Consider the following 24156-nt stretch of genomic DNA (forward strand, 5'->3'; position numbering starts at 1 on the left):
GAACGTTCTCTCGTTATATAAAGGATCATTTCTGCTGTGTCCACACGTGCACGGGAAAACGTCACTTCTTCTTGGCCCACGCATCCCTGGCCATTATCTGCGCCGTGTGGGTCCTTCAAACTCGCGCGAGGCATCGCGGACCACATTTGTCCCTGCTCTACGTAACGTCGCTCTGCAAGGTATAAAACTCCTGCACGGACGTGGTCCTGCGCATGTTTTTTTTCTCTTCATTATTTCTTTTTTTCCCGTGTGAACGTATCGTAACCTCCGGCAACAACAAAAAATCTGCTGCGGCTGGTTTTTTTTTTTTTGCCGGCCGACATGGTTTTTGTTGAAATCCAGTATTGCTGCGTGATCGCTAGCCGTACAGCTCGGTTGACTCCACATGCCCGCGTTATAGTGTCAAGTACAATTCAACGTTATGCTGCTGGGCTTAATTATACTTTTTAAATATAACTTTTCAGCAATCACATTTAATACCCTCCCACCCCCCCGCCAAAAAAAATTACAATCGAGACAGCGATACTGAGTACAGTATGCTTGCTTTCAAGTGAACATGTTTTTTTGGGGCAGGGCAAAGCAAAAGGTGCGTAATTCTTTCAAAATCCCAACAAGAGGATTAAGTGCCAAAATGTTGGATCTCACTGCTACGATGGTGCTCCTACAGGGAGGGCCCTTTCCTGCAAGGGTCGCAATGTTGTTTTTTGCCATAATAATCACTTAAAGTGGCCAGGCAGCCAAAAACCACTGCTGCTCCTAAAACTCCCTCGTATGAAAAATGCACGTTGTCCAAACAACAACAACAACAAAAGCCAAAATAATCAAGTGGGTGAGTGCATGCGTGCAAGTGCGTATGTGGTTTTTTTCACTTAAGTATCAAAAATGTATCATCCTCACTCGCCGATGTCAACCCAATCGTTCGCATTAATAAGTGCTTTTCGTTGTCTTCCTGCATTCAAGGTAAGTCGACCCTAACCAAAATCCCCATCGTCACTCAACTCCTCTCAAACCTTTCTCGACAAAAAACGAAAAAAAAATATTTAAAAAAGGTTTCTTTCTCTTTTTTTTTGTTTAATATTTTTCGTTTTTTCTAGAATTTTTACAACTTTTTTTTTTATTCCTTACACAGACCCCCCCCCCCACCACCACCACTTTCCCAGCTCACTCCTCTTTGCTAAGTGCTATGGTGGCTGAGGTGCTGTCGCCTGTAAAAGCCGCGCGCGTGCCATGTGCATTAAGGAACGCGCCTGTATTGCACGCAGCAGAGTCACTCGTCAAGGCACTTTCTGATTGGTCGCCGTCGCTCGCGATCGCTGCGCCGTCCTCGCATCCGATTGGCTTTGTCGCCGCCGAGTCTCCGCCCGCGCCATCGCCTGATTGGTCGGGCCTGGGCGGGGGCTCAGCCTGGCTCTCCTGTTTATCGGATGATGATGCCGATGCTGCAGCTGCAGCGGTGGCGACGGTGGCATTGCCGTTCTGTTTCACACGCGCAGAGAACGAAAAGGAGAGGTCTGGTAATTGGACGGGCCAACCTGGTTCCGATGAGCGCACAATACGGTGAACGTTTCTTTCAATTATGGGCGCGTAAAAAATTTAACTTGTTGTAACCCACGTACATTTATTACGAAAAAATATATCTGCAGAGAAAATTATGATTTTTTAATTGCCCTTCCCAGACTAATGCTTTCAAGCACAAAGTGTTTAGACAGCCAAACCGAAGACCGGTTTCTACTTTGTGATTCTCATCAGGAAAAGCAATCTGCTGGGCTGCCAGATGTTAAAGGCAAGAACCCTTTACAAAAACGCTTGGGGGCTCAATTAGCCAAAGTAGAAATATTGTAAAATAAATATGAAACTCATTCTGCAATATTGTGGAAGATTATAGTATCGGTAAAAGACAAAAGTCTATGTTCTCAACAACGCAAGGTGGACCTTTTGCATCGCTTACTTACAAACCTCCACTATAGCACGATGACTTTTTTAACATTACCAATTCACACGTTCGGATATTTTCGGCAACGTATGTTGGTGGCTTACTTTCTTAGCACACCGATGACTGAACGCTGTGGAAGAATGAGTGAACACAAGGCAGGATTGCCATGGAAATGAGTGAACACAATGAACGCCAGGGAAGAATGAAGGAGCAGAATACAGGAATTCTGTGGAAGAATGAGTTCACGGGTTTCTCTGCAGATCATTCCCACCTGTTCTTCCCGAGCGGGCGGCTTGCCTCCTCCCCCTCCCCTCCCCACGCCGATTGGCCCACGGGTAGAAGGGGCACCACCCCGACCCCCGCGCCTGTTGGGGGTCAAGACAATCGCTGTGCGTCACTCGGCGGTGCCCTCTCGAAAACCGCCACGCGTCAACAGGTTGCGTCTGCGGAAGACCATGGGCTGATATTCCGAGTCCCGCATATAATAGGGGTGGGGTGAGGAATTCAGGGACTCAAAAAATTTGCAAAGAAATAAAAAAAAATCATCATCATCATCATCACAATCCATGGGCAGATAGCCCGTAGATCTCCACTGCACATCTCAGAATTTGTTTCCACTTTCCTTTCTTGTGCCAGTATTCTCAAGTAGTGGCCACACATTTCTGGCAAAAATCTCTGATGTCATCATCAAGCCTTTCTCTGCAAGGTCTTCCTCGTTTTCAGGTTCCTTCCATTTTTACGAACAACACAATTTTTATTTTCCTGTTGTTGACCATCCGAAGTGTCCAAATAGTGCCAGTTTCCTTCTCATCACTGCCTGCATCATCAGGGTGTCTTCTTCTATGTGCAACCTTCGTTGGTCACTCTTCGGGTCCAGCTTAGAGGCAAGCGAGCAAAACATCGCCGGATTGTTCGCCGCATCTTCACGCCGCGCCATGTCACAAAGCCAGGCCGCCCCTGATTAGTACTGTGCAGTACTGTACACCAAATACCGTAGCCATTGCATAGTGCATTCCAAGGACTGGATTGCGATTTTAGGTGGGTTTTTTTACCCTTACATTTACATCGCATATTTTGTTCATATTTTTGCAAGTGAGGTAAATTCGCAACCACCGCAAGACATCAACAGGTCAGGTTTGGTCAAGTCTGTTTAACGAGGTGGGAACTCAAGAGACCAGGATAGTCTCATTTGCAAGGGTGAATTGTAAGTTTACCGTTTCCATTATTATTTCATAAACATGCGCTTAGACTATTTCAAATATTTGGCTGCTGTACATTTCCACATTATAAACCACTTCGCTATCATTTGTGGCCAAGTTACTTCTGTAAAAGTAGCTCAGTGAGCTTTACCTGGTAAAATAAAAAATAAAAAAGGTTAGTTCATTTTAAATGTTTTAATAACTTGCTTACCTTTCCTAAACTTTCCTGTTTTTATTTGTTGTTGTAACTTTCTGACCCCGTGCTCCGACTGGACATCTGTGAAAAAAAGAGCTCTATAGCTGATCGGATTCCTCCAGGATAAATGAAGATTTCCGATTCTGATTTACAACCCTACTCGACAGGGGCGGCCGTGACGCGAGCGTCAATACCCATCATCACCATCATCTAGCATCTGCACACGAGCCGATTTCATCATCAGTTCTCACCAACGACGGCAAAAGAGGGGAGAGAGACTGGGTTGATTTACCCGCGCATGCCGCAGCCCACGGACACGATCTGTGGGGGCAGAATTCCGCGGGCACGGCCTCTTCGCCCGCCCGCCCACTGTCCCACGACCATGCCCGCTATCTCCAGCTTCCCTCCCTGCTGGGGTAGGGCATGCCCTCCTGCACACAAGCGCACAAAGACACAGTTCCCCCGTATAGCCTGTCACGGACTGTTGGAGCGAGTGCTGTTAGCGAGCACTTATGAAGGTCGGCACGGCATACACGGCAGTGGGTGGCCAACACCACGCACGGCCTGTGTGGCTACAGGGTGGGCAGCAGAGGGCAGTGCAGTGCAACACAATTCTGCGCTATAATGCTGTCCCTGTCCAAGTCTTTGCTCTCCGCCTTCACCAACTTACACTGACAAATCATGAAGCAGTCAAATAACCCCAACGATTGGCACGGCGTGGGGAGGGGGCTCTCATCCAGCAGTAGATTATTGAAAAAAAAGTAGCTGTACACGGTACACTGCGTGTCTTAATGTGCCAACTTGTGCTCCATTCACATTCACTATCTCGTGACGTCATCAAATTGATTTCGAACGAAAAACAAAGATTCGTGATTTCTACGCAAATTTCATCCACACACGAAAGGAGGACACAGGCTTGCGCTCGCCACTTGCTGCAAAAAAAACAAGCAGAGTGCCGGGCGGCTAAAACACAGCAGGTTGGCACCGTGGGAAGCGCATCTGACATTCATTTACAGTCGGGTAACTTGTAACATCTGGGGGGTATGCGTCCCGCGACATTTTACGACGAGCCTTCCACACGAAGGCCTCCCCACAGTGCACCACAACCATGACGTCGCACCTCCGACCAGGACGGTCGGCTACGTACGGTGCTGAAGAAACTCAACGTACCGACGTACGTACAACGCGTGGTTTAATGCGTCCACCCTCACCCGCTATGTTGCGGGCGCGTGGGTGCATCGACGGCGGAGGCATGAGCGGGGGCCCCTGGGCGCGCAGGTACAGGCCCTGGGGCGGAGGGTGGTGCGGGTACTGCCCCATCATGGAGGGTGGCAGGTACGGCGGGGGAGGGGGAGGGGGCATGGGCGGGGGCAGCGGGGGCATGGGTGGCCGTGACAGGGTGAGCCCCTCCAGGATGCTCTGCCTCATGCGGTCCACGCGTGACACCTGCTCCGACTGCACGCGCGCACACAACACAAGAGGGTCCCCCCCGCCCCCACACGTGTAGCCTTTACGGACTTTTTGTGGCAAGTGCCGTTAGCGAGTAGCACATATGGAAGGCTGGCACGGCACAATGTTTTTTACAGACTGCACCGAATACTAATTTGAGGTCGAGTCGACCTAGAGGAGGACCGTGACCAGTGTCAGATAATCGTCACTGGTGTTGGTTGTGAGCGGGAATCGAACTCGGGATGTTTGGTCCGTATTGCAGTGTGCTAACCGCTTGTGTGTTTGTGTGTGTCCAAGCTCGCACACACAAGCACACAAATGTCAAACAGGCACGTGCAGACATGTTATATATAAAAGCTAAAGGTGCAGCCATACAATTACTTGCTCAGCCCGCTGCTGGCAGAAAGACCTCCACCACAGTGAGCTCTGGGTCGGGTATTTTGGCCTATTCTTTAACGATGGCCCAACACATTGGAAGAGGTGGGAATGCCCATACTTTTCTCCACCGCAAACGACCTGCCAATGGAATGTGGTGCACTAATGTGGACTGCTGGGTGGATAAGCAATATACATTTAAAAATGCTCCAACATCCTTACTCCCGAAGGCAGGAAAAACCCCAAAGCCACGCCAAGCATGACGAGGTTGGGGATGCCAATGACATCAACCTGCCCTGGTCCATCACCTCCCTTCCAGCTGCAATACTGGCAACAGAGGCGACACTTTTTCTTTCTCCAAATTTCCTTCCCAACTATTTTCACCTTATCCAAAGTCGGACGATTGAAGCGATGCGCATTCAATAGTTGGATCTCCCAGCTCTATTCTTGAGCATGGTCACGGGGGGGGGGGGGGGGCAGCAGCTGCTGCATCTCGGACTCAAATCAAAGGTCTCGGCGATGTCGGCTACGAATATCCGACACGGCCATTATGAACCCCACGAACAAGCTGGCGCTTTTTCCCAATATACCCCGACACGCTCTCCGCTCGTCGTCGTCATCACCTGCCCGTCGCAGATCTCCAGCAGCGGCGCGCGGTCCCGAGTGGCGCGCAACAGCTTGCTCTGAAAGAGCTTCCCGTCGAAGTAGAGCCAGGGGCAGCAGTGCTCCCAGGGCACGGGCTGGCCGCACGCGTCGTTCGCAAACAGCGCCGTCTCCACGCCGCGCATGAAGAGCGCCGCCAGCTGCACGCCACGGGCGTCCAGCCCGTCGATCTGACGACACCATCGCCGCCACCGCGCACACACGCACACGCACGCACGCACACGCAAGCAAGCACGCACACACTCATTTAATTACCGGGTAAGAAAGGTAAGGGCGTTGCTTTAGCTGCCTCACTCCAATGTCACGGAAAAAAATTTCCCCGTAAACTTCAAGAGGGAGTTTGGATACATTTTAATGTTAATAAAAAAATCCACCTCTTCAGTGCTGGAACTGCAGCAGAGTGAAAATACGTGCAGCATGCTGGGCATTTTGCTTTACCCTTTTTTATTGACTTCATAAAGTTGTTTTATTTATAATATAACATTTGATTTGTTTCACAATATATTGCTTCGGGTATTGTGGCTTCGTTGATATTTGAAAGTCAATGTCTTCTAATTTATATATATTCCAATTCTGGTTATATCGTAACATTTATTTCACGAGATGCCTTGATTGATGAACGCAGACTAATAACGATTTAGAGTTCAGGACATAATTTAAACAGTTATTAAACGTGGGCTTGGGATAGGACACAGCACGGCACAAAGTGATGATGGCCGTTGGTCAATAATAATAACGAAGCGCCAGCCAGGGAGGGGCATGTACCCCAGAGGATGTCCATGGTGTACAGACGTGCGTAGGAGCTAGAGGATTGCTACATTGCAAAATGTGGCAATTCATTACTTCACCACACAACATATACAATTTGATTATGACGTTTCGCTGGCGATTACCACTTTTATCATGAATAATAACTGTCGCGAAAGCCAAGTGTACAGCAGCACAGCAAATGCAGGTCGAATGAGCTGTTTCTCAGACGCGACCTGGCCACAAATAATAGCTCAACGAAGCGGCTAATCATCTTGTGGAAATGTATAGCAGCCAAATACTCTAAAAGCATTTTGATTCCAAATGTGGGGAATACGGACCCGGAGAAAAATCCACGCGATCACGGGGAGAGATACACGCAAACGCATAAAGGCAACCCTTACGATTCTCTGCGTCTACCCATCACCGCCAAAACGTGTGGAACAATTCAACTGCAGGCGGCACCAAATGCAAGCGGGGGCCCAACGCAGGTGCCGGGCCAGGGCGGCCGCTCACCTTGATTTCCTGCAGCTGCTCGGGCTTGTAGAGCACGGGAGACACGGCCTGGGCGAGGAAGGCGTCCAGCTCGTGACGTCTGAGGATCCGCCCGCCTGGACACTGCAACATGTACCTGCGTGCGGGGGCGGGGCGCAGGGGGGGAGAAGCATGACTTCGAGCCGTTTGCATTGCGCAAAAAATGAGCACTCGCATCGCATTAAATGACATTTTGTGCCTTGGTAAAGCGCTGGGGGGGGGTTAAGGTTGGTGTCCAGCCCGCAGGACGCTTATTGTGTACAACCTTAGCAAATTTCGATTTAAAGCTTTCGTGACTGCAGGGATTCATCTTCTTGGTTCTTTCGGTAAAGTCACGTAGAAGGGAAGTAATAAAATAATTTTAAAAAAACATAATAAAATAATTCTCACGAAGTTTCGGCCACAACGCAAGCAGCCATCCTCAGGTGAAAACCAGGTCTGTCGAGGCGACAGACCTGGTTTTATTTTTATTATTTTATTACTTCCCTTCTACGTGACTTTACCGAAATAACCAAGAAGATGAACCTTAGCAAATTCACGATGGGAACCGGAATGCAGGGAGGACTTTGAAGACAGGCGCCTACAATTTAAATAGGATTCTACTGCAGCACAAACGAGTGCAATTGAGAGTTCTCACACACGTGTCACTGTCACCCTGACCAATTCCACAATATGAATTCTTCCTCCGCTGAAAAGTCAATCAGATCATGCAAAGACATTGTACAGTACTCATAACACATCACTCCCTATACAGCATCTGGATAAGAAAACGAAAAACTAGCGACGCAGCTCATCACTAACACCGCACCAACAAACGTGCAAATCTTGTCTAAAAAATAAAATACGCTTCGATGACACACACACACACACATATATTCGTCCCCAATTTGGTGAACACTGGCACCGCACACGGCACAAGCGGAGCTCACCTGAGCACGCAGCACAGCACGAGGTGCTGGGTGGGCACCGCAGCCGGGTTCACCATGCCCGGCGTGTCCGAGCGCAGGCACGCCAGGAAGGCGCGCATGCGCCGGTTCTTGTCCTCCACCGCCTTGCCGAGCCACAGCTTGCGCAGCGTCGGGCAGGTCCACTCGCGGAACGGCAGCGCCTCCACCAGCTCGGGCGTCTGCGGCGCTTTCCCCTTGTAGGCGCACCACTCCTTCACCAGCACGGGCATCGCTGCGCGCAGGGCGAAAGACGGGGGGAGCGGGAGGCGGTGGGGAGCGAAGGGCGGGGGGGGAGGATGAGCGTGCTAGTGGGTGAACACGTGGTTACGCTGAACGCGTGCTTATCGCCCGACCGTGCGCAGTCACGTGATTACACGCCATCAACCAACAGAGCCAACAGCGTGCCATCGCATTATACATAACCGCGCTATGATGGTGCCGTGGTGGCGAGATGTTAACTACCTTGCCTGATATATTGAAGATCGTGGGTTCGATCGTGACCCTGACACCTGTTGTATATTTGTAGTTTGCGTGACCTCCCCGTGGTCACGTGGATTTTTCTCCGGGTCCTCCAGGTTTCCCTCCACATTTAGAATCGACATGCATTCCTAATATTTGGCTGCTGTAAATTTCCACATAAGCCACTTTCGTTGAGCTATCATTTGTGGCCAGGTTGCCACTGAAAGATCTATATAGCTCACTGGGCCTTACCTGGTAACGTAAATAAAATAAAAAAATGAGCCCCCAAGACCAGACCAGAAGTTTCAAAATTGCGGCTATCGCTTGCGGTGGCATAATATTAGCGATTCCATCTCAAACGAGCGGGATTCTGAAATAATTTGCCCTCATTCGCCACGTAAATCATTCTGTACGACTAAAGCTTTGGTCCTTTGAGGTGGTATCCGATTTCTGCTCTGGGCCCACGAGGTCCACATCGTCCGCGAGCAACGGGGCGCGCGATCGCCACGAGCCTCGATACCGTCGGGCGTCATCCGAAAGTGGCGACCGTGCACGATCGCGTGACGACGCGAGCGCGCCGTCGTTCGCAACGCGTGCGGTCTCGGGGTGGGGGGGTTGGGGGCGGGTTGGGTGCAGGGGGGTTCCTCACTGTCCATCATCCCGGGCGGCGCGCGACGCAGCGCGCGCTTGCGCAGCTCGCCCAGGCTGAAGAGCACGCCGTAGACGTGCTGGCGCGCCGGCCGGTACAACAGCGTGGCCGGGGGCAGCTCCGGGTTCGCCTCGTCCTCCAGGGTGACCGGCAGCTTCAGCTCGCCCTGCGTGCGACACCACACGCTCGCGTCGCTCTGCCGCCCGGTCCGAGCAGGCCGAGCGGCGACGCCGCCACTGGCGACTTTGTCGGCGTCCCCGCCGTGACGGGAGCGAGCAAGCGAGCTGCCGTCATCGGCTCTGCTCTTGTTACGCGTCGCAAATTGTTTTTGTTGTTACGCTCGGAAAGCCTCACCGAGTCTCGAGAAGGGGCCTGCCACGGAATTTGCAACAGGGGGACGGCGATTGTTGCTGCTGTGTGCGATCCCAAGGGAGTACAGTAAAACCTTGGATTGCGAGTAACTTGGTCTGCGAGTGTTTTGTAAGATGTGCAAAATTTTTAAATAAATATTAATTTGATAAACGAGCGAGGTCTTGCAATACGAGTAGTACGTGTAGACGCTTTTTCTGCCGAGCGTCACGTGATCACAACTGATACACGAGTGCTTTGATATACGAGTGCTTTGGATTACAAACACGTTTCCGGAACGAATTATGCTCGCAATCCAAGGTTTTACTGTAATCTGCAGGTCATTTTTGAAGTGTGGGAAAGTTTTTGTTACGCGTCGCAAATTGTTTTTGAGGTTACGCTCGGAAAGCCTCACCGAGTCTCGATGACTTTACCGAAAGAACCAAAGGGTATAGAATTTATTGAGCCATACCTGCAGTGATTATTTAACAGGATTTTTTAATTAACAACACCGTGTTCCATGTCACAGCATTCCAACAACCGTTCAACAACGTTCAACTACCGACGAAATGGGCAAAGATGCTCCATGCTATTTTTATTTTACCAGGTGAGGCCCACTGAGCTAAAAAGCTCTTTTTCAAAATCGACCTGGCCACAAATGATATCTCAAAAAAGTGGCTCATCATGTGGAAATTTACATCAGCCAAATACTCTCAACGCATGTTTTTAAATGTGGAGGAAAGAACCGGAGGACCCGGAGAAAAATCCCCACGACCACGGGCAGAGAGACATGCAAACTCAAAATACACAGACGTCAGGGTTGGGATCAAACCCACAGACATCCTGTATACCAGGCGAGGGAGTTAACATCTCGCCACCGTGATGCCCCAAAGATAAAGAAGATAAACCCACGTCGCGTGCAGCCCCCGTGCGTCAATCCACTCCTGCACGGGGGGAGGGGGGGGGGGGCCTCCACGGCACTCACCGTGGTGAGCACTTGGTAGACGCCAGGGTGCATGAGGCCGTTGCGGTGCCGGTACTCGGCCACGCGGATCACCTCCACGGCGACCTGCGGCCGCGGTGGCGTCGTCAGGTCCATGTGGGCGCGCGTAGGCGTTGACATGAGCGACGGGATGGCGGGCAGCACCCCCCCGCGGCACGACGGCTCGTCCGTGACGCCGAGCCGGCACGCGGCCTGACGTGTGACCGCACGCACATTCATGAGGTCGAGCTCATAACACACACACAAAGGCCCACCAATACCTCGCTGATCTTGTCAAGGAGCGCAAAACCATCATGGCAACTCGGGTCATCCTCGCAACGGCGGCTTTTTGGCTCGCCATCGAACAAAGACGGTCACCGCATGGCGCGCTTTCGGATTCGCTTCTGCGGCCATCTGGAACGCTCTTCATTCCGGTATTAGGAAGCTAATGGAGCTATGCACTTGTAAATCTAAACTAAAATCTAATGTTTTTGGAACGGCTTTTTGTGTTTAGTTTGTTCTCCTTCCCTCCCAATCTTCACGGTTGGCTAAGTACGGTGCGAAAGAAGTTCAACATTCCGGTTTATTTGTGACATTGATAATGGCTATATTATGGGACTGGAAACTTGCCTGAAGGTTTCTCTTCTATTCAGATCGCATCAGATGGAACTCGACCTGCTAACATAATGCAAAGGCAGCTACTACGTGCAGGCGAGACAAACTTACAGCGGCGCGTCTGCCAGTCGGATTCAAATCGTGAGGGTTCACGATTTGAATCTGACTGTCGCCTGGCCTCACACAGCCAGCGTACGTTAAAGACACCCGGCGACATTGTTTGCAAGAGTAGGCCGGTGTATGTGTGCGCCGGCATCCTTGTCCAAATTTGCCAAATTAAAATACTCACTTGCAAACTACTCAATTGCAATGTACATCGCAATATGACGGGACAACTCGTGTCCTCAAAAGGTCACGATACTCAGCGATGCTGTCCCTGGCTAAACAAGAAATGTACCTGTCCACCCCCATTCGCCGCCACCCCCGAGGCCTGTCCACCTCCCTGGGCAGCGCCTTCGGCCCAGGCCCCTCTGCCGCCACTTCCCGGTAGCTCGTTGATATGGCTAAGGTGGGGGGGGGGGGTGGGACAACGGGGCAGCACACGGGCACCACACCAAACGACAACAGCAGCAGCGGCGGCAGCAGCAGCAGCATTAACACCGAGCGACTGGTTTCACGAACACGGATTTAATGTCCCCCACCCCTGCATATGGGTGGCGGGGTGGTGCAGTGTAAACACTTGAGTCTAACAGCAAGAAGGGCCTGGGTTCAATTCCTAAATCGGGTACCTTTCTGCATGGAGTTTGTACCTTCTCCCCCTGTTCTATATGGGGTTTCCTCCTGGATCTCCGGTTGCCTGCCACAACTAAAAAGAAACATACAATATAACTGGCTAAATCTTGACTTAAAGCTTTCGTGACTGCAGGAATTCTTATCCTTTGGGCCTTCCGGTAAAGTCACGTATACAGGAGGGGGAGTGGGTCGCTTTTGTTGCGATCGAAACGTTGTAGTTTTCGTTCATTTTATTATTTTTTGAACCTATCTACGTGACTTTACCGAAAGACCCAAAGAATATAACTGGCTTTGACTAAGCATCACAAAGCGAAACAAAAGATCCTGCAAATTACTCAATTGGGAATAAACAAATAAACGCCGCCCCCGACTCCAAAGAGTTTGCAGGATCTTCCTGAAACAAGAGTCTTGAGACTTTCCTGGGCATTGAGGCTTTCCTGGTCAAACAAACGTATTCATTAATTCATCACGCATAGTCGGCGAAGGACCGTTGCGCCAAACACGTGTCATACGCCCGGTGTCTTCAGTGATTTGTTTGATACACAGATCACGGGAGGGGTGCGACCACGGGGGGCGGCGCCATTCCCTTCAGGATCGCAGTCCTCACTTGGAACGTCACCCGCCAACTGAAGTACGCAAATTTGCGGGAGTCTGCGCGTCAAGACGGGCGACGTGTCCACAGAGTGACAGCCGTCTCCTTCGAACGGAGCTCTCGATCGCTAGGCCGGTCGCAAATGCAACGGTGGCATTTCTGACGAAGCCGAACCATAATCTGGTACCGATGGCCTGACGCACAGACGTGGAAAATTCCCCGGGAGCGGCACAGCCCCCCGCTGGCTCCCGCGGGACGCGACGATCGTACTTGGCGGTGGCGGCGTCCCCGTGGGCGTCCCCGTTGTCGGACGAGGTGGAGGAGGGCGACGACGGCGGAGGGGAGGGGCCCGTCGTCTGCCGGGGGCTGCTGGGAACGGCGGGAGCGATGGGCGACGCTCGCTCGTACAGCGGAGTGTGCTTCCCTGTTGCTGCGAGAGACGGAGTGCGAGCTCAAACCCCCTCTGCTCGTCCTCCTCCACTCACCCCTTCTTACCGTCCACTCAACACTAACCCCTCATCTACTTACAACTACAATCACCCTCTACGCGCTCTCCTGTACTCACCCGCTCCACTCATCCTCCTCCACTCACCCCTTCTTACCATCCATTCACCCCCTCCGCACCTCTTAATTTTCCCGGTTACGTACGGTGCGAAAGAAATTCAACATACGTACATATATGTGAGTCTACAGGTCTACAAGATGCTCACCTGGAGAGGCAATGTTCCCATATCCATGATCTTCAGCTCCCAGGCTGTTGTTGAGTGTCGCGTCCAGTGCAAGGTTGTTGTCTTCTGAAATGTCGTTCAAATCTGCCTGGTAACAAGCCTCCGCCTGATTGGACGGGCTCTTCCCCGCCTGGCTGGCAGCCGAGTCCTGATTGGCTGTCTGTGGTGAACTCTGAGCATCGCTTTTCTGGGGCTGAGACGGTGTTCAGAAGGAGACACACAAAGCAACAATGTGGAAGTAATGAATGAATGGCAAGTGAAATGTGGTTATTTATTTGGAATTCGTGAGTGGTTCGCCTGGATTTGAACCCGGAATCTCAGCAGTGCCAGTTAAGCACTCTGATAAATTAGCAGGGCAATCTGCCGCCTACAAGACGTTAGGACAATCCCGTTTAATGTTGTCCATGTGAGACAGAACTAAAATGGCAATGGCGATGATGATGATCACGAAGGTGATTTGATAATGCGGTGGCGGTGAATGTGGTGTAGGGTTAGCGACTTACCGGCCCATCTCCTTGCTGGTAGGACGGTGCGGTGTTGTGAACTGGTGCCGTGGGGAAAAGTGGCACTGGGATTGGGGCAGCACCTGGAGAAAAAGCCAAGGTCCGCACATTCCACACGCGCCACCAAGGGACCCTCACCCACAGCAGTGACACAGCTCAGAGGGAGCAACGCGTTCGCCACCTGATGTGGGTGCATTAACCACGACCCTCCTGCATAACAGGCGAGAGAGTTAACATCTCGCGACACTGAAAATCAACACAGGTGTACCGGGCAAGTTGGTCGACTGCACGGATGGCCTTGGGTAGGTCTTGTGTCCCTCTGTGTAATACTGCACTGCCTTCTTGAATCGCTCGATCTTTTCACCCCTCTGGGACTGTACGCACGCACCCGCACACAAAGACAAACATATGAAGGTACACCGAATTAGCCATACAGAATGCTGCGACGAGTGATTCATCAGCAATGGCGTATTGTACAGGCTGGCGTGGCATACAAAGCAATTGGTATAGCGAGTACTGTGCTAGGCCACCTATCGTCTCTGTGGCACGGATGTTCACATCCCCCACTCCAGGTTCTCAATTCGATCCATCGCAGGGAGCCCAAGGCAAGATCGTACAACACTTGTCACTCATGTGAAACTATAAACTATTTTTTATTTTGCCAGGTAAGGCCTACCGAGTTAAATAGCTATTTTTCATAAGCAAGCCTGGCTACAAATGATTGCTCAACTAAGTGGCCTATCATGTGGAAATGTTATAGCAGCCAAATGGAGGGAAATATTGGAGGAACCGGAGAAAAATCTACAAGCCCACAGGGAGAGAGACACACAAACTCCAAATATACAGGTGCCAGGGTCGGTATCAAACTCACAAACTCATGTATATCAGGTGAGGTAGACAGAATGGGGACAAGACAGGTAAGTTATCCACGATTGGAAATCGAACCCAGGTTGCCAGGTTTGTATTGCAGTGCGGACACACGACTCCACCACTCACACCCAACTCGACTGGTGGACCTCCGTGGCGCGAGGAATGTTCGTCGGCGAAAGGACTTGCGTTGTCTACGATCAGCGAGCCGAACCTGTGAGTGCTTGAACACGTCCTTGGCGATGGAGTCGAGGTCGTTGATGTCGTTGACGTTTTTCAAGTATTCCGCCACTGCCTTGATGACCACGTCGCAGGGTGGCAGCACCAGCTGGTGTGCCCGCACCTGTAAGGATCGACGCAACCCGCACCTACCGATGAGCATGGCTGGCCACGTACGGTGCGAAAGACGTTCAACATACATGAGGAGGGGCTGAGAGCCCACCTTATTCCCTTTCTCCTGCCCCGTAAGCACCTGGGCCTCGGGTTTTCGTATGTTGAATGCCTGTGCCCCCATCAACCTTAATCACTCACTCTCTGCACCGGACTCTTGTTCAGTGAAAAAAAAACCCAGACACACAAAGCATTGCATTTTTAGTTTTTCTTAAGCGCTCTGCCGTGGCCCTGCGTTAGGGCCTTTCGCTGCAGAGGGTCACGGTTCGATTCCAGCAGCCACCCTGGTTAATACCGCACGGTGTAATAGCCCCAATGACCCTACGGGGCGTTTGCTTCAAAATTGACGTCAGAGCTCTCCTGATGTCGTTCGTGTGCCGGCGTCAGCGCCCAAATTTGGCAGATTTGAAAATTACATCGCAAATTACTCGATCGGGATTGCACAGCCAGCAGCAATAATCGCCCCCTACTGGCAGAGTCATTGCCTAGGTAATTCGTGCAAATGAGACGATGCTGGTCTCTTATAGCATGGGTTAAACTAAATCAACTTCACTTGGCTGCTTTGCTCGCAATTTTTATTTTATCAATTCGCAGGCAGCGAGAAACTGTTCTAATCTGCCGCTGGAAATTCAATTGGGAAAGGTAGATGATAGATAGGAAGGCAAATAATAGGGATTTACGTCAGACAATTTTCTTAATTAGAATAGCAACATCGTCCCCCCGACTGGCAGAATAATGAACACTTGCAGGCGGGTGCTAAGTCATCTTTGTGACATCCGTCTGCTAAGCTAAAAAAACAAACTACAGCTGGGCATTGGAATAACTAAGATAAGGTACAGTAGATCATCGATTCATAATCCAGAGGCTTCGGGAGGGAAGGGGGAGCCGCCAAATTTTCCAAAATGCCGGATAATCACACTATGCTTTTAAATAGCCTATTTTCGCACATTCTTGCATAACATTGCTTTAGGTGTTGTTGTACATGAATTTTGTAGTGTTTTACATTTGTTTACTCTGTGAAATTGGCATCAATAAACAGACAAAAAACTATCCTCCCTAAAAAAGGTGCCATATTCACTGTACCGTACTGACCACTCCAATCTCGAAGACTCTGCATGGGGTGCTGTATGCGGTACTACGCTCTTGTTTAAACAACTTGTGTTTGACGATCGACCGGACTGATGCAGCCAAATTACACGCAACTTTTAGCCAGATCGCACTGCGTATAATTTCAGCTTTTATTACTTGTCATGAAAAATGTATATACGTGCAGTATTTTCATTGTTCAAGTTGTATGTAGTGAATAATGTACGATATATATTTGACACTGAAATCAAGCATAGCTATTTGTTTGTTACGCACGCCGTGCCGATCGCCAGACTGGTCAACAGCCTTCGAAGCGATTTTGCCGGTCTCGCCGGATCGGCCCGGGACCGCCGGATGTTGGGAGCCGGATAAATCGCGCGCCAGGTAATTGATGATCAACTGTAATTCCCTTTGAGATACTGGGGCATTTAAGCGCCCAACACTTTTCCTTCGAAGTGGGCAGGTAGGAACTTGGTTGGACAGCGCATTCGTGCACGACAGAAAGCTCGCGGTCACGTGACGCACTTCACCCAATCCGGGAGCGTACATGTTTGGGAGGGGCTATGCACGACAGACAAATAATCCCTGGTGAGCAGTGTGGAACCGTTGTTCCTACCTGTATTAAATGCAAATCGTTCACCTTAATTTTTTTGAGTTCGGCCTGAACAAAAGCAGCAACCCACTGCGATAGAATAATCCAGACATGATACGTGAACCTGGTTCCACATGAAGGCAAGCTCTCGTTTATTCGGTCATTCATGCGATGGCTTGAGCAGTTACCTTCAGAGATGCCAGTGGGTGTTCTGGACCAAGCAGGTTCCAATGAAATGCAGCCAAATCCTCGTCAGGCAAGAGGTGGTTTCCTGGAAATAAACAACCATCGGTTTTAACTTCTCACTAGGTGCGGTGCGAAAGAAGTTCATATATACATAGATACAGACTTCCTTACCCCCGACTTGTCTACGCATGAAAAAACAAACTCAACCAGGATACTTCTAACCAAATTTTGTATTTGACCAGGTAAGACACGCACGCACACACACGATGATAGACACACACAACAACGACCGCCACTCGCCGCTAAGTGACGGTGACGTCACCACGGCGCTTCTGCCAGGCTGTGCACATTAAGGCCACGTGAAGTGTCAAACGCCCGCTGGCAGGAGGTTACAAGACAGACCCAGGTGCCATGGGCCTGTCACACACACGCGCGTGCGCAGGCACACAGGAGTCTCACCGAGCAGCGCAGCGAAGATGGGGAACTTGTGCGGCTGCAGCTGCAGGGCGCTGGCCGCCTCGGGCACCAGGTACTCGTTGGCCGTGAGGCTCTTGCCGTTGCGGCTCAGCTTGAGTGTGCTGGAGCTGAAGTAGTGCGGCGGGCAGAAGACGGCGTAGTCCGAGTCCTGCGCCACCAGCCCGTGGAAGCCCGACTCCTTGCAGAAGCGAATCACTTCCAGGTGGTGATCGTTGATGCTTTGGCAAACCTAAGGAAGGGCGGTGGTGCGGTGCGGTACGGACAGGAGGAGAGAGCGTGAGCGAGGCGAGTGAAAGGGACTTGGGAGAGATTGGGTGCTGAGGAGGTGAAGATAGTAATCCCAGTGAATTACCGAAGGACCGCAAATTATTGTGGCTCTCCGATGTGTTTTTGGATTGTATTGTCTTTTGTAATAATGTTGAAGCTAGTTGTAATTACTGGGGAATCGTCATACTCGGAATGGCTGTGTCGGGTGGTGGCGAGTTATACGACACATTTATATTTACGAGATCTAACCCAATGATACCTGTATTATGTATAAAAATGTTATTTGAAAAATTATATCCCTAATTACTTCATTTAGATTATACATAGCAACCGCCGGGCCCTGTGGCAGGACCCTCCTTAAAACGAGTCATGGAACTTGGTGAGGCTATCCTAGGTAATAAAGCATACATATATACACATATATACATACCGAACTGTGTGGAATATGAATAAACACGTTTTAACAGAGGGAATCTCGAAACTTATCAAATGTGGAAAAACATGGGCATAAAAAATATATTTGGCCATCTGTACGTTTGACGATGGCCTGGCACGCTTTAGAACCAAGGCCGTGTCAAGCCACGTTAAATCCTAACACCACACCGTGTCTCTCCTCCCTCGACTGGGCCAGCTGCAGTCAAAACTGCGTTAAATAGGTGTTTGAACAAAAGCAGGCAGATTGCCAGGCGCGACCTCACATGACCCTGGCAAAAAGCTTTGGGACAGCTGCTGTTGGGCTGCTGGGTTGGACGGTGGCTATGGGTGAACGACTGCAATCCGGCGACTTAAGAAGCAGGCTTTTCGTCGAACAAAGACGGCCACTGCATCGCGTGCTTTCAAATGCGCTTCTGCGGCCGTCTGCAGCGCGCTTCCTTGCGGATATTAGGAAGCCACTGGAGCTATGCACTTTTAAATTTTAGATGAAAACTAATTTCTCGAGAACTACAGTACTTTGTGTTTAGTTGGTGGTCCTTCCCTCGCACCTCCGATTAGCACGGTTGGCTACGTATGGTGCGAAAGAAGTTCAACATATATACCCCCGAACCTACATGATGCACAATGCCACCGGCCAGATTCCTCACCGGCACCAGCCAATGGGACCACATCTCCAGAACCTCACTGGTTCCTAATCCATTCTCAAGTCAGGGAATCGATTGGATGTCGCGATGTCATACCATTAATTTAGTATGTCCGTTATTATCCATGTATCAAACTGCAATTCCGAGACCTATTGTGCACAGGCAACGATGAAAAGGCGCATCCCTGCAATTACTCGCCAACACGGCCGTTGGCGGAAGTTGCCTCCAACTAGAAGGAGCTCCAAAGAGCCCCTGTTATGTTATGAGATGTTATGTGGGGCCGGGTCTTCCAAACTCAAAACATGACTCAGAAGAGGTACGAAGGAGAGAAACATAAATTCAAGGTGATGGTGCAAGCGAATGCTGCACGGCATCATCGTCTTCTTGCCCCAACCCCAGCTCCGCCGATACCAAGGGCTGAAATATTTCTAAGGTTTAACTCTTTCACGGGTCACATGTTTAACAAAAAAAAGCACATTTACCGTGTGTGTTTTTGTAACTCCCAAATTCCTCCCGACTATAAAGCCGCGCGCACTTTAAGCGCCGCGTCTGCTCGATGGAGCTGACGCGCGGAATGCGTGATGGGCACTTCTGCATTGAGCTCAGGGTTTTCCCGTGCAAGTCAATAAAGCATATAAAAACGCAGAGACCCTGTGTCACCAGGGGGGGGGGGGAAACTTTGGCAATGAGCCTGGATAAACTTTTTTTCTTAACCCATTGAGATATGAAGTCCAGACTTTATCTCTTCTAAAGTCATGTTTTAATGAGGTGTCCGGATGCTTGAGCAGTGGTGGGGGGGGCGGCTAATGCCTTGTGCCAGAAACGCTGATCCGCCACCAACAAGCTCCCGGGGTTTGGGTCCGCGTTCCCACCACGTACGCTTCAAACCGGGTTAAATTGCGGAGATTTTGATCATTGCCACCATAATTCCGATTACCCAAACCTTTCCAAAACGGGACGATTCTACGCAGTCCTTCAAACTGAGATGTTTACAAAGGCCACTTTTAAATTCCAAGAAATTTCACCCCTCGGTGCACAGAAGAAAATGGAGATCTGCGAACATCGGCCGGACATCTGCGAAAAAAAGCTTCAGGGCTCATCGGATTTCTCCAGGATAAAAAATATTCTGATTCTGAAAAAAATTAACTTACATCCCTTTGTCAATCCACTGCTGGATTAAGGCCTCCCAAAGCTGTATCCATCATGGGGATAGTTTAACCGTACTTCACCATGCTGGTCAGTGCGGGTTGGTCACGTGGAAAAGGAGGGGGGGGGTGTCAGGATCGTGTCAGACATCACTTGTGACTGACGTCAGTCAGGAATGGAACTCAAGTTAACGTCGTCAAAGTGCAGCAGGCGAAACCACCATATCAACCACTCCCGCCCCGCTGAGCGGAAATAACATGTCGTATTCAAGATTAATATATAAGTGCGTGCACGAATCACGCGGCACCGTGACGTACAGGGGATGCCACGTCCCTCGGCGGGTTTTTTCCACATCATTATTTTTGACTGGCTCTTTCCCTCCACTCTCCTCTTACTCTCTCTTTCTCTCTCCGCCTCTTCCTTCTCTCCCAGACGAGCCATCCGAGAGGATGGCGCAGACTGTCGTTACCCATTGCCACGGAGGATCGCATTCGGGACCAACGACTCCGTGGTCACGGGGAAGGGGGGTTTTTTGGGGGGGGGGGGGAACACATCAACACATTTCGCCTGGGAAATCTGCCAAGAGCACTGCACTGGTTTAACACGTAGGCTGTCGCGACCAATATCATCCATAAGAGGTTTTTTGGGTTACATCGCGTAAATATACGCGTCGTTAAAACCGGCCATCACCCGACACAGCCAACGAGTAAGGGTTGTCACGTAAACAGGAGCATGCATAATGTACGTTCGTTCATTAATCCCCCTCCCCCCCCCCCCACTTTGTGCAAGAGTGCAGAAGTGTGGTCACATCTACGCCTCTATATAAGGAACGAAACAGGTGGACTTCTCCACAAATCTGGCTGTCGCCTGATGAAGCTGGTTGTAATTACTGGCGAAACGTCGTACTCGAATTGTAAATGTTGTGGCTTGGCTCTCCAGCACACCGGTGTGCTGTACTAGTGACGAATTGGCCACGTTCTATTTACGTGACAACCCTTCCTAGTTAGTTGGCTGTGTCGGGTGGTGGCGGGTTTTAACGACACAGCTCTGAACTGGCACAAGACCCGCACACATACATGCCCTCACCAACCACCGTATGCATTCCCAAGATGCTGCTGGATGAAGGCCAATGGACATAACGGTTTGGTAACTTTCAGAAATTTTACTTTAAATTGTTACATCAGCATAACGGGAACACTCAAAAGAGAGCAGAGCGTCATGCCCTGGGTGGGAATTACAAAACAGCCTGCAGAAGCAGACTTCACAGAACTTCTTCCGAGGTTCATACAAGTGGCGAGATGTCAACAACAGGAGGTCATGGGTTCGATTCTGACCTTGACCCCTGTATATTTGGAGTTTGCATGCCTCTCACCCCGTGGTTGTGTGAATTTATCTCCGGGTCCTCCGGTTTTTCCCTCCACATTCAGAAACATGCGTCTAAGAGAATTTGGCTGCTATAAATTTCCACAGGATGAGCCAATTCATTGAGCTATCATTTGTGGCCAGGTCGCTTCTGAAAAAAAACTATATAGCTCAATGGGCCCTACCTGGTAAAATACAAGGTTTAGTTGAGACATTTTTACACACCCACTCTCCCGAAGGAGGGAGAGGTTCAACGCACAACAGTCAAATAAAAAATGTTAATTGCCAGAGCTGGAATTTACCCATTACTGTGTGCAGTCAATGGTAAAAAAACATGAAAAATATCAAGGTAATTAGGGCTCATTTAATTAGGGTCTGGATTCACAAGACAATGGGGTACAACTAAAGGGGCACAATCATGTGTCCTGAGCCAAGACGCACTGGAAACACACAATATTAGCCACGCAAATGAATCGAAAAATTACGACGCTTTTAAATGGAAGGCAACTTCATGTCGAATCACCAAGTTAGGATTCTGAATTACGGTATGCGTTTACATCTATAAAAAAAATTTCTCCAGAAATTCCCATGTCTTTAATGTAACGTTTTCAACTTAAAGTCTTGCGAAAAATACACTCTCGTGGTGAGTTCAATTGTAGAAGACATTCTTGATTTGAAGCTTTCGTGACTGCAGGAATCCATACTCTTTGAGTGTAGAAGACATGTTTTGTTACATTTACAAATTGTCCACAACTGGTTATAAAGCCTCCGAAACAAATTTTTTTGGGTTTCTCGTTTGCATTAATTGGCTAATGAAGTGTAATTTACTATCAGTTGAGAATCCACTGAGAGGTAACATTGTGCATGCACGCAAGGGCTAGGCTTAATCAAGTCCCTTTTTTCTATTTAAAATGCAGTGACACAAAAACTTTACATCTAGCTAATTGGCCCTTTCTATTACATAGCCATGTGATAATACATTATTTTTGCTGAGGTTTTAAAGATAATTACGATCAAGTATTTTCACCTTTTGTATGTACGTATGATTAACTTCTTTCGCACCGTACATGGGCAACCGTGCTAAATCGGACCAATCAGGAAAATGTGACGGACCAATTGCCCATCTTCAGGTCACCGCATACAAAATCCCACTCCTGTCGAGTGCCCAAGATACAAAAAAGGCGTTTAACACATTCCTGTGGAGGGAGCTGGTAGGAACGTTGGGTTGCTCGGTCAATGGCCAGGGTCAACGGCGGCGTGGTGTATTCCGCAAATATGCCCGACTGAGGGCGGGCACAATCCAGCGTGAGTAGGTTAAACGTTGAGTTTTATAAGGGCACCATGGGAAGACCAGCCCCTCCCCACCCAGCCCCTCCCCACCCAGCCCCTCCCCACCCAGCCCCTCCCCACCCAGCCCCTCCCCACCCAGCCCCTCCCCACCCAGCCCATTCCCTACCCTCCCCACCCAGCCCCTCCCCACCCTCCCCACCCAGCCCCTCCCCACCCAGCCCCACCCTCCCCACCCAGCCCCTTCCCACCCTCCCATCCCCACCCAGCCCCTCTCTCCCCACCCAGCCCCTCCCTGCACGACGGACAGACACAATAATCCCCTGTGGGCTGGTGGAACCAGGAGGTTCCTATCAGTATAAACTAGTAGGTAGAGAGGCAAGTTAGTGGCTCATTGTCATAGACGAGCGAGCACCGATGAGACTTTTTTTGAAATTTCACGTCAAAACGTTCTAAGTAAAATGGGAAAATATTGAAAATTTAAGCGTTTTAGGCCACCAACAACTGCGACAAAAAGAATCATATTTGGAGAAATTACGGTCAATTCAGAATATAGCGGTTGTGTATAAAAACATTTAAATGTGGCCAAACCATTGGTTGGAGAGATTGGAGAAGTGCCACCCACGTGGTGAGCGACAGGGGGCCTACTGAATTGATCTCACACGTCGCCCGTTGGGGGGTATCATCTCCCATGGTACCTCGTCCCGACTGTATAAAATCTAACAAAGAAACATTATTTCTGTGTACGACGACTGGATATTGGGCCGGCGTTACAAAATTTAAGATACTTGAACATCAAATTGCATCGCGCGTAGCTGCCAGCATTTCAATCGGGGAAACTCTCAAGCGATGACAACAGCACAATTAGCAATCAAATCTCACACAGGTGAACTAAAAATCACTGCTCGCTCATGCAAACAAGATCACGGGTCTAGCACGACAACATTCCCCTTTTCTTCACGGGAAAGCGAACAGCCTCCCCCTTCTTGGACAATGTTTCCCAAGGAGCATCGGCTATTTGGGGGTTTGTCTTTTATTTTATCCCCATTTTCATTGCAATTGTTATATCGCTGTCACACCACGAGACGAAAGGGTCCATTCGGATCTCCCGCAGGGCAGTGCAGCCTTTCTGTGCTGAGAGAAAGGCCCACGCACAAGCAGACATGACACATACATCTCTTCAAGTGACCTCTGGTCCAAACAATCGTGGGCAGCACATACACACCCACCCTGCCGCCCGGAGTCATGTTCATCGCATGGCAGCCAAACCAACCACTTTTTAATTCTCACCGCTGGAATTTAGCCAAATTAAATGCCGGATCAAATTTAGTGCGATGGGGTTTTTTTTTTGTACAGTCATTGTTGACCATCAACTCACTCCACCTGAAACCCCTAATCAATGTTTATGTTTATTTTACCAGGTAAGGCCGACTGAGCTGTATAGCTCTTTATCCGAAGAGACCTGGCCACAAATGATAGCTCAAGGAAGTGGCTTATCGCGTGGAAATGTCCAGCAACCAAATACTCTAAACGCATGTTTCTAAATGTGAAGGGAAAAACCGGAGGACCTGGAGAAGAAACCACGCTACCACGGGGAACATGCATATTTCAAATATACAGCAGACGTCAGGGTCAGGATGGAACCCATGACCTCCTGTATACCAGGCAAGGTAGTTAACATCTCCTAGCCACCGTGACGAGACGGCCAGATGTTAATCCAGGCAACCGCCTGAATTCAAACCCAGGATGTCAGCGGTGTCAGCCCA

At 49.9% G+C, this 24156-nt stretch overlaps 1 protein-coding gene across 1 annotated transcript in view; it reads right to left on the minus strand.

Moving 5' to 3' along the window:
- Nucleotides 1-230: 230 nt before the first annotated feature.
- The window catches only part of LOC144945617 (constitutive coactivator of PPAR-gamma-like protein 1 homolog), a 40245-nt gene continuing 16319 nt past the window's right edge, over nt 231-24156 (minus strand). Inside the window, exons 2-18 of the mRNA XM_078874146.1 lie at nt 17232-17478; nt 16775-16857; nt 14733-14861; nt 13920-14025; nt 13652-13734; nt 13131-13341; nt 12691-12850; nt 11494-11599; nt 10485-10694; nt 9152-9317; nt 8026-8275; nt 7079-7193; nt 5776-5985; nt 4540-4783; nt 3621-3759; nt 2205-2298; nt 231-1476 (exon numbers count right to left, since the gene is read on the minus strand). Coding sequence (XP_078730272.1) covers nt 1162-1476; nt 2205-2298; nt 3621-3759; nt 4540-4783; nt 5776-5985; nt 7079-7193; nt 8026-8275; nt 9152-9317; nt 10485-10694; nt 11494-11599; nt 12691-12850; nt 13131-13341; nt 13652-13734; nt 13920-14025; nt 14733-14861; nt 16775-16857; nt 17232-17478 — 2868 coding nt within the window. The 3' untranslated portion in view covers nt 231-1161. The remainder of the gene's footprint in view (nt 1477-2204; nt 2299-3620; nt 3760-4539; nt 4784-5775; nt 5986-7078; nt 7194-8025; nt 8276-9151; nt 9318-10484; nt 10695-11493; nt 11600-12690; nt 12851-13130; nt 13342-13651; nt 13735-13919; nt 14026-14732; nt 14862-16774; nt 16858-17231; nt 17479-24156) is intronic.

The sequence above is a fragment of the Lampetra fluviatilis genome, chromosome 38, assembly GCF_964198595.1.
Source record: "Lampetra fluviatilis chromosome 38, kcLamFluv1.1, whole genome shotgun sequence".
NCBI classification, from domain to species: domain Eukaryota; kingdom Metazoa; phylum Chordata; class Hyperoartia; order Petromyzontiformes; family Petromyzontidae; genus Lampetra; species Lampetra fluviatilis.